This window comes from Mesoplodon bidens, assembly GCF_964165515.1.
Source record: "Mesoplodon bidens genome assembly, chromosome: 2".
Taxonomy (NCBI): Eukaryota; Metazoa; Chordata; class Mammalia; order Artiodactyla; family Ziphiidae; genus Mesoplodon; species Mesoplodon bidens.
Window position 1 is genome coordinate 111,045,545 of NC_138177.1, and position 16,216 is coordinate 111,061,760.

At 46.8% G+C, this 16,216-nt stretch overlaps 2 protein-coding genes across 6 annotated transcripts in view; one reads left to right on the plus strand and one right to left on the minus strand.

Moving 5' to 3' along the window:
• Window positions 1-5,108: 5,108 nt before the first annotated feature.
• On the minus strand, window positions 5,109-8,027 carry CCN1 (cellular communication network factor 1). The gene is made up of 5 exons (XM_081225763.1): window positions 7,724-8,027; window positions 7,209-7,422; window positions 6,503-6,859; window positions 6,166-6,377; window positions 5,109-6,062 (listed from the first exon to the last, which is right to left on the minus strand). Exons 1-5 carry the CDS (start codon window positions 7,784-7,786, stop codon window positions 5,760-5,762), a joined length of 1,149 nt encoding a protein of 382 aa, XP_081081889.1. The 5' UTR covers window positions 7,787-8,027; the 3' UTR covers window positions 5,109-5,759.
• A 2,251-nt stretch (window positions 8,028-10,278) lies between these two features.
• Window positions 10,279-16,216, plus strand: part of LOC308612927 (uncharacterized protein) — a 110,992-nt gene continuing 105,054 nt past the window's right edge. For 2 of the 5 annotated variants that reach the window (XR_014015177.1, XR_014015178.1), the window contains exon 1: window positions 10,303-10,728. Coding sequence is in view for 1 of the 5 variants with exons in the window: in XM_081225764.1 (XP_081081890.1) it covers window positions 10,640-10,728 (89 nt within the window). In the remaining 4 variants the exon portion in view is untranslated. Of the gene's footprint in view, window positions 10,729-16,216 lie in introns of all 5 variants that reach the window. The other 3 variants (XR_014015175.1, XM_081225764.1, XR_014015176.1) reach the window with 3 other exon arrangements.

A 16,216-nucleotide genomic window follows, 5' to 3' on the forward strand; every position in this document is an offset into this window, starting at 1 on the left:
AAAACCCCAGAAATTTGAACTTAAAAAAAATACTCAGTTTTCAAATATTGGCAACAAATCCCAGTTTTTATAAACTCTCTTCAGGCTGAACAAAACATATTTATTGCCCCATCCTGCTTAAGCCACCAGCTAAGGACCTCTGAGGTAGAGCAATGTAGGACAAACTTGCTTTCTCTTCTCCATGAAGATCTGGAGACTTGGAAGCCCCAGATCTTCACGGAGAAGAGAAAAGCAAATTCTAGTTGTGCCTTTTCAAACTCCTTTCAATCTATTCTTAGTTGGTACTCATTCATTGACAAAACTCTTTAAGAAATTTAAAATCTGGTAGGAAGAGTTAAACAGCCACTGACAGTGTTGTGGTTTCATTGCTACAATGAGGATTTGTCTGAGAAGCCAAAGGATGGAGCACATTTTTTCTCTCTTACAGTGTGTGCAAGCAAGGGACTGTGTCTTATTGTATTCATGCAGATTTGGAGAAGACTTTTCTCCAGAGCTTTTATAAGGATCTCCCTCTATTCCCCCACCCTGCAGCCATTTCAGTTGAGGTGGATCCTACTGGTTCTGTATGGAACTTGGGGTTAGTGTTCTAGAAACCTTCTTGAGGTGCCCCATGCATCTATCTGGTCAATGCAAAATAAATCCCGGAGCCCTTCCTGCATACATGCACGAGCATGGTGAGAGGCCTAGAAGGATCGTAGGTGTAACTAGCAAAGCTTTTGCTTTTTTCTGACTGCTCAAATACATTCCAGTTTAGAGAGTGGACATGAGTTTCTTCTCCCCAAAAGGTTTTACTACACGGGTGCTGTGATGGTTAATTTTATGTGTCAACTTGGCTAGGCTATGGTGCTGGTTTGTTTGGTGGAACACCAGTCTAGATGTTGCTGTCATGTATTTCTTAGACATGATTAACATTTAAATCAGTCGACTCTGATGTAGTGAACCACTTTAGACTGGGCCTGGGTGGGGAGAGAAGGTTACTGAGAATGTGGCATTGATGTTGAGAACTGTATGACAGGAAGAAGCTTAGATCAGGGACCTTGGCATTTGGGGCAAAGGAACAGCTAGTGCAAAGGTCCTGAGGAGGAATTTGCTTGGCTTATTTCAAAAAGAGTTAAGTGGGAGCACAGTAAGTGAGGGTAAATGAAGGAAGTAGGCAGGTTTCAGGAGCTGTGTGCCAAGTAAGGAGTTGAATCTTATTCCAAGAGCAATGGGAAGCCATGGAGCCTTTAAGCCTCCTGTTCTTAACAGGACTGACCTGTTCTGATTTACATTTTTAAAGAATTACCCTGGCTTCTGTAAAGAAAATGGATTATTGGAAGGCAAGAATGGAAACCACTGATGTTTCAGTTATCTATCGCTGTGTAACAAACAACACCCAAAATTTAGGGCCTTAAAGTAATCATATTGGTTTGCTCATTATTTTATGGGCCAGGAATTCTGGGGACTCAACAGGCAGCTCATCTCTGATTTACAAGATGTCAGCTTGTAAGGCAGCTGGGGCTGGAGGATCCACTTCCTAGATGGTGTCTTCATATACATGTGGTACCCAAATGCTCCCTGACCCTCCTCTTTCTCCACATGGCATCTGATCCTCTCAGACCTATCCATGTGGCATGGGCTTCTCAGTCTGCTGGTCTCAGAGTACTCGTACCTCTTATATTGAAGCTGCTTTCTAAGAGAAAGGAAGTAGGAGCTCCTAGCCAGGGTTGTATTTGGAACTAGCACCATATCACATCACTTCCTAGATATTCATTGGTCAAAGCAGTCAAAGAGTCCACCCAGCTCCAAGAGGGTAGAGAAGTAGACCCCATCTATTGATGGGAGAGCAACAGGGTCACATTGCAGAAGGGCATGTGGGTTGGAAGATATTGTTGCAGCCACATTTGGAAAATACAATATGCCACAAGTAAGGAGGCCATTCCAGTAATTCAGGCAAGAGATGATGGTGTCTTCGATTTGGATGTTTGCACTAGATTAAGAAAGGGGTGGATTCAGAATAAATGAGCAGAATATATGAGAACTGTAAAGTACTAACAAATGCAGCTAAGTACCTGTTTAATTAAATTGCACTTTGTAAGATTACATGGATGAGCATTGCCCATCAGCAGTAAAGTAAGTCACAAGTAAGTCTGTTGTATTCATAGGACACTTGTATTATTGCTGTGCTTCACAATGTGCTTTGTTTCAGAGAATGAGTTATTTAGGACAGGGACTTAATGAGGCCCAGATATTGAGGCTACACAGGGAGAGGAAAAAGTATGGACCTACATACTGTGAGATCCAGGGATTGTCACATTCTATAACCAGGGGTGCTTTAGAGAGTAAAGAGGGCCTTACACTTTCGAAGGCTTCATGGAGATGAGTGCTTTTGCCCACAGAAAGACCTGAGCAGTTTTCAACTCATACGTTCAGTTGCTTGAGGAGACAAAGCTTTTAAGGTATGGGAGTCAATGTACCAATGAGAGTATATAAAAAATAACTATTTTAGTGACAAAAATGTGGGAATCTATTGTTCCATTTTAAAACAGCAGAGGAGAATCCAGAAACTCACCCAGGGGCACCCAGTAAATTAATGGCAGAGCTGGTGTAAAAGACATGTCTCCTGATTCTAGTCTGGGATTCTTTCCATGGCATCATCTGCCACCCTGCCCAGAGCACAGCTTCGTTCTGTACTATGGTCCCACTGCACACTTGCTATTGCTCAAGTGACTTTCAAATATCACCAGAAGGCAGGAAACAGGTTGTGAACAAATCATATCTGGTCTCTCTACTGGTAAAATAACTAAACTGTACTCTGCTAATTTTGATTCAGTTGCAACTCTTTGTGGAGTGGAGAGCACATGCGCTTATGTGGGAATCATCACCATAAGACCACTTACTGTGCTGCTAAATGTCCCAAAGAACATTTCTTAAAATTCACGAAATTCCTAAGATTCTGGGGTCACATTATAACTCTCAATGCTTACATCTCTATCAAAAACAAAACAAAAAAACAGCTCAAGAACACCAGGGTCTTTTAGATTGGAAAGTGGTTACAACACAAGATTTTTACCGTGTGTGGAGGTTACATATAATGTACATTATAATGAATGTTTATATATGCAACTTCTATTTTATATTTTCAATACACAGTTTTTTATTGTGTTTTCTCAATATTTGAAGTAGGCAGCATTCCATTCCAGATCTAGATAAAACTGATATGCTCTAAATTGCATAATTTTATTCTCAATTACTTTTAATGTCTTCACTCTTTTTCTATAGCCAAATCAAATGGACATATTTTGCATCTATTTGTGTTCTTTTAAATTAATTGAGTACTCTTATTTATATAGAATCTACACTTGTGTATTAGTATATTTCTTATGATGAGATTAATGACCCAAAGATCCAGTGTTTTCCCATGCTAGGTTTGTTTCACATTTGAACTTAATTGGACAAATATTACCTTGCTACATACTTAAAGGGTCTATAAAATATTGCTCCTTGATCTTTCTGTAAGAAGCAATTTGCTGGGCTCTAGTGTTGGAAGACAGTACCTCAGGATTGGTGCCTGGGAATGTGTAAATTTTGCCTATAGATTTAGGTGTCTGTTTAACAAGATTGCACCACAAAATCCTCACAACTTTATTATATGTTTTACTTGTTCTATTGCGCTGACAAGTTTAACTGCATCCAAGACTGAGCCAGGTGGTGTTTAAATTTCCAAATACCTTAAAATTTGAATGCCTCGGGCAGGAAGAACTGACTACTCCATAGGCACAGTTGTAATATTTCAGGCAAGATATTGTCAGAATCAGAAGAGTGAAGGCCTTTGCCCATAGATTTTACTATCACATTTACATGAACCTTTGTGCATTTCAGTAAGGCTCTAAAACAGGTGCTTAGGCAGTGCTTTTCTGTAGGTCTTAACGGAGCATCAATATTAAACTATTTTGAAAACTCACCGTTATAGGATCCCAGAAGCAGTCCCCCTCCTCCCCTTTTAAAGCACTTTCCCTTATTGCCTAAAAATACAAGTACTCTCTTAACAAAGTGCAGACTGAAATATTTCACTATGGACTTGAACAGGAGCCAAGAGGGTTGATGAAAGGAAAACTTCTCTCTATAAAAGGTTTATTGTCAGTGCTTTCTAAAGATGTAGATACTTCTAAAACCAGCTACCAGCATTTTCACAAACATTAACACAGCCTTCGCAACCTCTCCTAAACCTACGATTCGGGTCCTTTTAGGCAAGCTCTGCGACTAGCCTCTGACCTTCTAGATAGCCAATTCAATCTAATTGCTTCCCCCCCACCCGCCTCAATATAACTTTATTCTAAAAAGGAAAGGGGGTGGGGTAGCGTGGTCCTCACGCTATTGGAAAAGTACTTGAAATTCCTTGCATTCCTTTGCATTTAACGGTATGTTTACCTAATCATCAGCTTATTAGGATTAACACAAGTCATTGCTTCAAGCTCATTCAGTGAAAACAAACTGACTCCTATAGATTCCAAGATTTCTTCTCTGATCCCAACCATGGGTGAATTTTTAAGTCGTTCTCCCAAGTTTTAGGAACATTATTAGAAAAATATAAAGTTATAAACAAGTGACCTTATATCACATTATCCAACCATGCTTAATCTTGCCCATGGATTTCGAGGTGGGCAGCCTGAGTTATGGACTGTTTTCATTAAAGTTTCCTCTACCGAAGGGATCTGTACAACTACCTAGTGATTAAAATGATAAATGACTCTACTATACCCACCTCAAAGAGCTTGGGTGATGGAGACCCTTAGGCTTTGAATTCTTATGAAAATTAAGCATTATTATTTAAATCACAAACTTAGCTTCAGATTCCTTCTTGTGCTTTATACAATGCCTGGTGTTCAATACATGTTTTTAAAACAGATTACTCTAAATTCCAAGATTTTTTTCTACTGAAGACATAAAAGCAATCATTGTTAGATTTTTAGAGGTTAGTTCCCTGCTCTATCCCAGACACCTGGAACAGTTCCTGGTACAAAGTAGGTACTCAGTAAATCCTGTTTCAATGATTGAATGCATAAGCTAGATTGTCCCCAGTGGTTTTGAACATTCTCTAAAAATACTGAATGCCATAAACTCAGATATTAGGTAAATATTTCTTTATTAAATGATTAATTCCATAAATAAATTCTTTTCACTGAATATAAAATTAAAATCATTTACAAATTATTCCAGTATTACATTTCCCCTCCCTCCCCGAAAGCTACATTTTGATAAATAAAAACATTCAGTCTTAAAACACCTGACTTCTGTTTGCAATTTAGAGTGCAGATAGCTGCCTCTCATGGACACTCACAGAGTGTCACCTTCTGGAAGGGGTGGACCCCCCCTCCCGTTTACTTCTGTCAAAGGATGGAGTCTTTAAGTGTCCAACTAATCTTATTACCTTTTACAACTGTAAAACCGAAATGGAAAAAGCCTAGAGAAAAATACGCTTACCAAATAGTTTACAAACAGAAAACAGAACGTCATCAACACCACAAGCTCCAAAATGAAGCAGTAACGTGTGCTCCAATATTATGAAGCAAAGTATTCTCCAATTGCGGCTGCATTAGTGTCCATGTGCACCAGCACACCTGGCAGTTTCGAAATACCTTAATACTACTCAAGAATGAGCAGTGTATCCCTTCTACAATGGGTCCCTCCAGCCCGCTGCCCCCACCCACGCGTCCTTGATGCTGACACTCTTCTCTCCCCACTTTGTCCACCCTCGTGCTGGAAAACCCAGGTAGCGTTTAGTCCCTAAATTTGTGAATGTCATTGAACAGTCTGTAGAAGGGAAAGGCTGCCTCGTTGGCATGTGGGCAGTTGTAGTTGCATCTGCAGGACTGGATCATCATGACGTTCTTGGAAAACGTCTCCCCATCTTCGCAGCGGAACCGCATCTTCACAGTCCTGGTCTGCTGAGGCGTGCAGCAGCGGCCATCCACGCAGGAACCACAGTACTTGGGCCGGTATTTCTTCATACTCGAACATCCAGCGTAAGTAAACTTGACCGGTTCAGGGGATTTCTTGGTCTTGCTGCATTTCTTGCCCTTCTGTAAGAAAGAGAAGAGAAGGGAAGTTAGTGTTTCTCTTTCTTGGAAGAGATGTTCCCATCTCACCCAGGGGACCAGTCTACACGGCACTGCAGGCACTTACTTTCAGGCTGCTGTACACTGGCTGTCCACAAGGCCGCACTTCACAGATCCGGGTTTCTTTCAGCAGGCGGCATTCAGGGTTGTCATTGGTAACGCGTGTGGAGATACCAGTTCCACAGGTTTTTGAGCACTGGGACCATGAAGTCGTTTGGACGATACATTTCTGGCCATGTGAAGAAGGGCTGTACAGAATGCGAGGTTCCATTCCAAAAACTAGAGGGACAAACAAGAGGGAAGATTCCTCAGAGGCATACCGACACAAACAGATTCAGGTTCTCATTTCTCTGCAGTTTCAAACTAGGAATGGGTTTCAGTACAATGTCTCAGTCTTCACTTACCAGGGAGCCGCTTCAGGGAGCCGCCTTTTCCAATTGCAATTAATTCATTGTTTCTCGTTAACTCCACCTCCGAGGCATCGAAGGCCAGCTCCTTGCCCAGGAGGCCGTCCCTGTCGTCCACGGGGTCCTTGGCACCATCCTCGTCGCAGACCCACTCCTCACAGCACTGCCCGGTAACTTTGACCAGCCGAGGGTTGGGACAGCCCAAGCTTGGGAGAGAAAGTTCTTGGGGACACAGAGGAATGCAGCCCACGGCGCCGTCAATACATGTGCACTGATGTTTACAGTTGGGCTGGAAACTTTCCCCATTCTGGTAGATTCTGGAGTTATATTCACAGGGTCTGCCCTCTGACTGAGCTGCAAAGAGCACCAAAAAAGAAAGGGAGAAGAGAATAAAGTTAAGATTCCGTACGACGGCCTGAAACTCAGACATATTTTCTGCTGCTAAATTCAATTGATGGTAAAGTTTCCTACGATTCCCCGGAGACTCCAGAGCAGAACAATAAGTTAGTCAGGAATCACTTTTCCGTATGGGCTTTTCGTTGGGCCCAGACACACTGAATTGCATTCCAGACTGCTGAAATCATGTGCCTTTCTGCCAAGCTACCAACAACAAAGCATCACCATACATGGTCGCAAAATTACTAAACTTCTGGACTACGGGGACTATTCTTTTTTTAAAGGGGCCAAACCACAAGCATCTTACCTCTGCAGATCCCCTTCAGAGCGGTGGAGCTGGCGCCGAAGTTGCATTCCAGCCCCTTGGTGTGGTCGCAGGGCTGCGTTTTGCTGCAGTCCTCATTGAGCTGCTTGGCGCAGACCTTACAGCAGCCGCAGGCGTCCCGGACCAGCCCGACTCCCGGGGCGCACTTGGGCGCCTCCAGGGGGCAGTGGCAGGCGGCGGGGCAGGTGGAGAGAGCCTGGAAGGGGGAGAGGACACGTGTGAGGCTCGGCGCGGTGCGCAGGAGGGACGCCCCGGGAAGGGACGGGGGTGTTTGACCCGGGCGGCAGGGGGTCTCTGATCCCGTCCAGCCCGGCCACCCCGGGCGGCTGCGTACGCCGGGAGGGCCCGCCGGCACGTCTTCAGGGCAGGCTTAAAGAAAGAGCTCCCCCGAAACGCCCCGCCGAACTTCTGAGTCTAGCTTTTCCGGCCACGGGCCATCTGGGGAAAGGCGAAGGGGCTGCTAGAGCGGACGGGGAAGCGGTGGCCAAAGAACTCACCAGCCTGGCCAAGTGGAGAAGGGTGACGGCGAGGGCGAGCGTCCTGGCTGTGCTGGAGCTCATCGTGGCGCGCAGGAGGGGTCCGGACGAACGCGGAGGCAAAGACGCCAACACACTGGTGCGTAGCGGCCGGGCCGGCGCGGCTGGGGCGGTGGGCCGGGCGGTGGGCCGGGTGGCAGGGAGGCGACAGCCAGGCAGGCGAGCGGGCTGCGGGCGTCCTTCTCTCGAGGTCCTTGCCGGGGATGAACGGAAGGCGCGGATGCTGCTCGGGGGCGCTCTCGCTCGCGGTCTGCCCCAGCGCCCAGAGCCCGCCTTTTATACGGGCCGGCCGCGGCGCCGCGTGTTGCAGTGACGTCGACTCTGTCTGCGCGTTCCAGAATTCTCAAACATCTCAGGAATGCTGGTTGGCGCGGGCTCCTGCCAAGCGCCTCCCCTGGCTCCGTTGCACTTTTTTTTTTTTTTTGTCCTGGACCCGTCAAGAAAACAATCTTCCGTTTTTTCCACTTTAAATAACGACTTCTATTGGGGAGGGCTTTTCTTGGAGTGACGGTGGTGGAAGGGCCGAGGGGGTTGAGTTCAGAACTTTGCCTGGACTGGGAGGGTGGGAGGACCTGGAGGGAGGAACAAAAGTCGTTTTGTTTGGTGATGCCGAGTTGACCGGGCAGCCTTGGAACCCCTCACCCAGGAAGGCAGCGAGCAGTTTGCTTGTTTACAGCGAAGGTGAGAGTCAAGTTATCTATTGAGAGAGGCGACCGGGGAGGGAGAGTGTCTGGGAGCCAGGAATCTATCTGAGGACTTCATAGAAGCGTGCTCGGATCAAGTCCCAAATCTTTGGCATGGTGTTTATTGGACAAGTGAAGTGTATTGCAAATTAATACCCGAGGTGGCATTTATGAATGAGAAGGGGAAAAAAAATCAACTTCCCCCATCGTCTGGCAGATTCCCAGGCAGAGGTCTTCCCCCGTCCGCCAACCCCCCCCCCGCCCCCTCCGCTTTTTGGTATGTCGTACTTGTTTGTTTTTGGAGGTTCCCACTTTAGTTCCAGCCCACTGCCTGGGTTGGAAGTCCGAGAGGAAACGAACGCAGGGAGCTCTCTGGGAGGCGGACTTACACTTCCTCACGGTTGCGGGAGACTGGGTAAGCCCTTCCAGGCTCCCTCCGCGGGCGAGAGGCGACTCTAACTAAGCAGCCAGCCAGAAGCGGAGGGGACCACCGTGGAGTGATTTGTATTGAGATCATCACCTGTATATACTGCAAAACCAAACCAGATTCCAGCACCATTGTGCCCAGTGGATCTCTGGAAAAAGCAGACTCCTTGACGCTGAAAGTTTTGCGGGGCTTTTTAACTCCTTTCCTTGGGACCATTTAGAAGCCTCCCATTTCAAGTGAATTGCAATGCTTTGCTCTCTAAGTACAGAGAAATAAGAGATTTAGGATGTAATATTCTGTAGTAAAAAAAAAAGTTAGCAATTTTAAGGTCCTATTCTACCAGCAACACATTCAGTAGAAGACCTCCTACAAAGCAAGTTACTTGAACTTCAAATACCGTTAGTGTGATGGACAAATGTTCCCTCAAAGTTTAAAAAACTATCTTCTTGTGTAACTTTCATTAAAACATACACAGTAATTATGCCAGTTTCCCTTCTATATGTGCTCTGGGAGAAATCCTTGTCCTTTGCAATGTTTAGGGCTGTTCAGTCTAAATGACTGAGAAGTCTTGCTTAAGAAGGCCTTCAGTGTGACTTTTATTTGAATGACTCTAATGAACACAATAAGAAGCTATTGCAATGAAAGCACTCTCCAATGGAGAGAACTGTGGCAGGAAAGAGTTAAGTTTCATTCATTCAAAAGTGCTCTTCCAGAAGTCTAAGAAGCTTTTACTAGAGGGAGCAGGATGTCTAAGGTTTTTGTTGGAGGCATGTGGGGTGGGGAACTTACTTTTCAAGACAATAGACTGTCAGGTGTTCTGGGCCCTGCATCCTGCCCAAGCCAATTCATCAGTTATTATTTAGAAAACGGTTTTGTTGTGTTCCTGTGTTCAGCTTTCGTTACTGTTTCCTTCTTAATGAAGTGACTGGGGATGGGGTGAGTAGGTACAGTACAGGGTGGGAGGAGGTGGTGAAGAGGGAATGGAGAGGAGCGTTCCTGGCTTCTGTTGTGGCGTCTCTTCTATTTGACTTCATGGTTGTAAGTATTTCCAGATGGTGAATCAGACACCAGACGTAACAATATTTCCATATTTGGGTATAGCAGTAGCCTGCGTTTTTAACATTTTTCTGCCTCTGTTATCCAACCACAAAGCATTCTTGACAGCTTCAAATGTTGTTAAATATAGACTTAACTTCTGTTCCCAGAGCAGGAAATTCTTTGGAATTCCTTGTTTTTCACGCAATCTGTCTATCATAATCTAAAATAATATTACAGTGGATGATCCAACTGGCTTGTGTATACACCTTGCTCCTTTATGGAAGTTTGTGTGTGTGTGTGTGTGTGTGCACGTGTGTGTGTGTGTGTGGAGGAGGGGGCTCAAAGAGACTCAGTCTGCTGCACAGCATTCAAGAACACACCATTCCAGAGATTCTTTTAAAAATCAGATTAAAGTTTTCTAACAAGGGTTGTGTGCATTTGTATCTGGACTTCATCTGGGGAATCTTGGAGGATGAGTTTGTCCCAGAGGAGAAACTTACAGAACCTCACCGTCAGCTGCCCATTTAAAGCAGGGGGTGTGTGATGGGAGGGGGTGGGAAGCTGCAGCAAACAGGGCCAGGACGCTGGGAAGCCAGAGAGACGGGAGTAACCTGTGTACACAGCCTTTAGGTATACTATGTCCTGGTGAGACTGCTAGTAAACGACAGCCTCAGACAAGAGGAACAGCAGCTCCTCAAGTCCTGCTCAAAGAAGGTCCAGAAACCCCAGATGTCCCATCGCCTTCTCCCCTCCTCTGCTGAGAGCTGCAGATCAGTTCACGTTGACAGATTGAAGGGTAAATGTGCAAACGTTCACGGGTAAGTGTCTTCCGGTGCTAATTCTGCATGGCTCTTTTGCTCTCTTTCCTCTCTCCCTCCCTCTCTGGGAGCCCCAGGAGGGAATGAGGGGCCGCCTTGTTTCCTTGGGCTGCAAGGCAGGGAGAAGGGGCTGCTTGTCTTCTCAGCTCCTGGCTTTGGACTGAGCGATGGGAACGTCTCTCGCGCACTGATGCCAGGGAATTTTAGGTCACCAAAAGAAGGGTTCACTGTCTGGCGGCAACTGAGAATAATAATCACCCTAAACCTGGCGACTCCGGTTTCCTAGCCCTAGACCAGTGGTTCTCAAACTGTGGCCCGCATCAGACTCACCTGGAGGGCTGGTTAAACAACTGACCCCACTGGCCCCACCCCTAAATTTCTTATTCGTTACATTTCTAAGCAGTCCCGAGGTGATGCTGAGGCTGTTTGTTCGGGGATTCACACCCTGAGAAACACTGCCTTGGACGGTGGGAGTGCCTGTAATAGCCGTGTGTGTGCGTGCGTTTGTCCTCAGAGGTACTCGGCGGTCTCACAACTCCACCTTTTATAGCCACCTTAAGGAACAGCACAAGTTATTGTGACAGCGAAAGGCCAACTCTAAGGTGGCGTCCCTGTGCCACCCTATTGCCCTCCGCTCCCCCAAGCCCCACCCCACCCCGAGTGACTGCAGGGAGAGCCGGAGAGAGCCGGGATGGCGGCGGGAACTGTGTGGCAGTGGCGCTGGGAAGGCCTCAGCCGCCCCGGGACCCCTGCGGAGACGGCGGGCAGTGGGGATGGGGAGAGATCTGGGGCCCGAGCACCGGGACGCGCCCGGCCGCCTGCTGCCCGCCGCCCCCTGCCGGCTGCCCGGCCCGCGCTCCCGGAGTCGCCGCAGTGGCCAGGACTAGAGGTTTCCGGCGGCGCGCGGCGCAGGACGTTTCCAGCCCCAGCCCATATTTGGTGAAAGTCTTTCAAGACTCCGTCATCCAGCTCCGGGGGGCGGCGGCGGCGGCCCTAGGAGGAGGCCCAGCAACGGCGCGGCCGCCGAGCTGCTGAAAAGTGCCCGCGCCCGGTCCTCGGGCCGCCCGGCTGCAGGCGTGGCTGGCGTGCGGGTGCGCGCGTGCCGGGGAGACCGCGGCCGCCCGGCTCGAGCCCGCACCCCTGAGAGGGCCCGGCCCGCCCTGGGCTGCGTGGGTGGCTGGCGGGGAGGGCGCCGGCCCGATTGTGTCACTTTTCCCGTCCACCCCGCTGTTGACTCGTCCTCCCAACGGGGCAGAGAGTTGCCGCGCTGTGCCAGACTTGGAGGGTACGCCCAGGTGCGGGGCTGTGGGTGCGTTGTCCGAGCGTGGCGTTCGTTCAGACATTAAGCCCACCCGAGAGCGGGGACGTGGAAATGATTCTGGGGAGAAGTCCCCAAGGGCCTGGATCCCGTTATCCCTAGAAGGGAGAGAGGCTGGAGCTCCCTCTTGGTTTCTCTTGGTCTCCCACATCCCTTCCTTCCTCATCAGTAAGTTCCGTGGGGGCAGAACCCCTGGATAGGAAGCCCTAGCTCTGCCATCCACTAGCCTGCAGTCTTCAGTAAACTGCACATCCTCTCTGGGCCTTGTATCCATCAATAAATTGGGAAAGGAGACAGCAGGTAGTAAAACTGGAGCAGTCCCTTTCAGGGCTAATTTCACGCCATCCTCTCCTGATAATAACAGAAGCCAGCGCTTATATAGGGCTTACTCTGTGTCAGGCACAGTTTTCAATGCCTGCTATTTATTGACTTATTTCATTCTCCAGCGCCCCATTGAGGTAGATCCTCTGGTTAACACCATTTTCTATCTAAATGAAGAAATGGAGGCACAGAGGGTAAATGTCTAGCCATTGTCACCTAGCAGGTAGCAGAACTGAACCCAGGCATCTTGGTCCCAGCAGGCCTTGCCCTTAACCGCTGTGCCCACTCCCCATCTCTTACTTTAGACGTTCAGGCCTGTCCCTTCTTCTGGAACTTAACCTTTATTTAACTCTATCACAGCTTACCCAGATGTTTCAGGATAAATGCATCAGATAGAAAAGTAGTTGAGAAGTTAACTGAAGCTGTGTGAACCTCTACGAATTGCCTAATGTACTGGCTCTTGGGGAAGAGGGGGAAAGGAGTGTTGCATTTCAACAGAAAAAGCCTTAACGCAAATAAGTTTACCTAGTGGACTTTTAGACACCTTGGCAGAGGGTGGGGAAGATACCTTGGCCTTTGGGGTCCTTCTGATACCTTACGAGCCACACTGATCAGGCAGTCCCTACTTCTGGAATAAGGCTTGGCCCGGTAGGAACTACATTTGTCACTGAGGTGGGTTTCAGTGTCACTTACCTGATGGTTTATCAGTCTGAGTGTTCCTTATGGACCCAACCTACCGTTAACTTGTTTTTTCTAACTGTATGTTATGAGTATAATTATCTATGTATCTGAGGACAAATTGTTTATCCTCTTTGAACTCCAGATTTATTCTGATCTCATGATATGTCACGGTACCATGGTAGGCACTGGTGACATAAAAAAGAGGACTTTAACATTGACCTTCCCCGAAGGACTTTACAGTCTGTTCCTGAAGTGAGTACAAAGTGCTGTGTGGACACTTTTGGCCCTGGGGAGTGAAAATGGAACTAATCTGAGTCTGTAAGCGTGAGCAAGAGTCTGCTACACGGAAAGATATTTGAGACAGAGGGAACAGAGCCTTGACCATGCATCATGAGGACCCGCTAGTGAGGCTCGCCTATAGAATCCCTTTGGGGAACTGGCAAGAGAGGTCAGCTGGGATCTTCTGCAAATGGCCTTGCCCGTGGCGTTGGGACTCTGTCTACAGCCAGCGGTGAGCCGTGTGTGTGAGGTTTTGCCTTGGTTTCCTCATTTATAAGATAATGGGGTTGCCCCAGCTCAGGGGATAGCACTGAAGCACTCACAGGGATCAGCCAGGTAAACAAAATGCCATTCCAAGGATTTTTGCCAGCTGACACTGGCCTCAGCCTGGGGGAACCATGCGGATAGTGTGGACTCTATGGGGGGGTGGGGAGGTGCAGTGGGGGCTAAGTGGTTGGCAGGTGAAAATGTAGGTCCAGTGTTTGCTTGTTTTCTCAGTTTTTAAAGAGATCTGAATCTTTAGGTGAAGGCTTTTACTTTTTATTTATTTATTTTTAAAAATAAATTTATTTATTTATTTATGGCTGTGTTGGGTCTTCGTTTCTGTGCGAGGGCTTTCTCTAGTTGCAGCAAGCGTGGGCCTCTCTCCATCGTGGTGCGCGGGCCTTTCACTGTCGTGACCTCTCTTTTGCAGAGCACAGGCTGCAGATGCGCAGGCTCAGTAGTTGTGGCTCACGGGCCCAGTTGCTCCGCGGCATGTGGGATCTTCCCGGACCAGGGCTCGAACCCGTGTCCCCTGTATTGGCAGGCAGATTCTCAACCACGGCGCCACCAGGGAAGGGCTTTTACTTTTTAAAATGTTGGTAATTAATTAGAACAATGTTAAAATGCCATCAAAGTTAATCCTGGGAAAACCAAAGAAGACAGTGTGAGGGAGCTGCCAGTTGTGACCTCCAGACTGAATGTCTCTAAGAACCTGTCCTGCTCTGGCATTCTGTAACTCTCAGCCTCTCGTGAAATGTTAAGGAATAGCACCATGGGCTCCATTTAATTGTCAGTTTGACTAGATTCTCATATGTTTAAGAATCATGGCTGTCACTTGACTCAGTTGTAAGAGTTTACACTTTATCAACAAAATTGGAATCAGTGTCTTTTTCTTATTTTCTACTTTCCACACTCCCCAAACACCACTCAGTCTCCCTCTTACTTCTCCCCTTGACTTTATGTTGTAAGCAGCAGGCACTCCTTTGGCAGCATGCTAGGAAACAATGTTTTTAGGTCATTCGTATCCAGTGGGAGCTATATCTGTTTATTTCCTCCACCTGGCATCTGTCCACAGGAAGCCAGGCATTTCTAGCCCCTTTACCTTACAGAACTTCTTGTTTTGTGATAACACAGAAACATTTCAAAGGAATGGACTGGAAGCCACCTCTCCCACTCTGCCCTGCAATCTATCTTCTAGACATGCTTGAGCAATATGAAATACATTAATTATGGGTTGGTTCCAGATTTAGGGATTAAGAATTAACCTTCACCTTTTCTGGGTTTTATTTCCAGAGATACCTGTCTCTTAACTCCCCACTTAAAACCACACATACCACATTCAGCATCTAGAAACGATTTGATCTGGGCATAGTACATGAGCACACAGATAGATCCTACAGAGAGACTGAAGCCATTTATTCATGCCAAGTTTTGCGGGACCAAGGATTAAGTGTAAAAGAGGATTCTGGCAGTTGGGCTGATTATGTGAAAGAAGACATAAGACACGTTTAATACTCAGCAGGAGGCTTGGCATATAGTAAGTACTTAATAAATTATAATTATTTCCACAGCAAGCACCACAGTTACCTTTACTTTTACTACAATTAGCATAGAATGAGCTAGACTTTTTCCCCTAGAGAATATTCTGTATTCTTTAGACTAGATGGAAAAACGTGATGAACTCTAGTTAAAAAATCACTTGATAAATGGTATATAGCTGATGTGATTTATAAGATCCACCCAGGCCAGGATCCTGGCTTGCACTGGGGCTCCAGAAGTCATCTAAGAAATCACTCAAATGGCCTTGCCTGTCATGGAATTGCAACTTTGCCTACAAACAGTGTTGAGCCATGTGAGGTTTTGCCTTGGTTTCCTCATCTGTAAGATAATGGGGTTGTTCCAACTCAGGGTCATGCACTCAAGTGCTCCACAGATCAGCTAGATACAAAACACCACACCTGAGGATTAGTGCCAGCTGACACTTGGTCTCAGTGTTTGGGAGCCATGGGGATCGCTATGTCTATGGGGCCTGGGTTTTGCCTACCAAAGGCTAAGCAGTTCATATATATATATATATATATATATATATATATATATATATATATATATATATATATATGATGTTAAGGTAGAGCAGAGTGTCTGTCTCCAAAGACCATTCTTTTGAGGAAGAACATGGTATTTGCCCTCCATGAAATCCGCCTTAAAGTCTAAGCACTTGCCCCCAACTTCTTGACGTCCCCTTAAAAACTGATTGTGGATTCCTCACTTAAATATTTTTCTAAATGTGAGCTTATTTGTGTTTTCAGTCATCGTGGACCCCACTTACTTCAGGAGAATCTGGTAATGAATGAGTCAAATAATAAAAGAGGGTTTCCTCCTCAGGGACCCTTGCCTGAGCTTGTTCCTGTTTTCTCTGAAGAGAAAGAGATGTGTCAGAGCAGAGGAGGAACTCAGAGATTGAGAGATACTTCTAGCCTAACTTAGTCACCACCATTGACTTTATTACCTGAGGCAGATGGTGCTGCTACCGCCCATGGCCCATGGTCGCCCTCATATCAGAGCTGCTCAGCATGGAGCCCTCCAGGCACCCACCAAGCACTCCCTCTGTGCACCTTGTGCAAG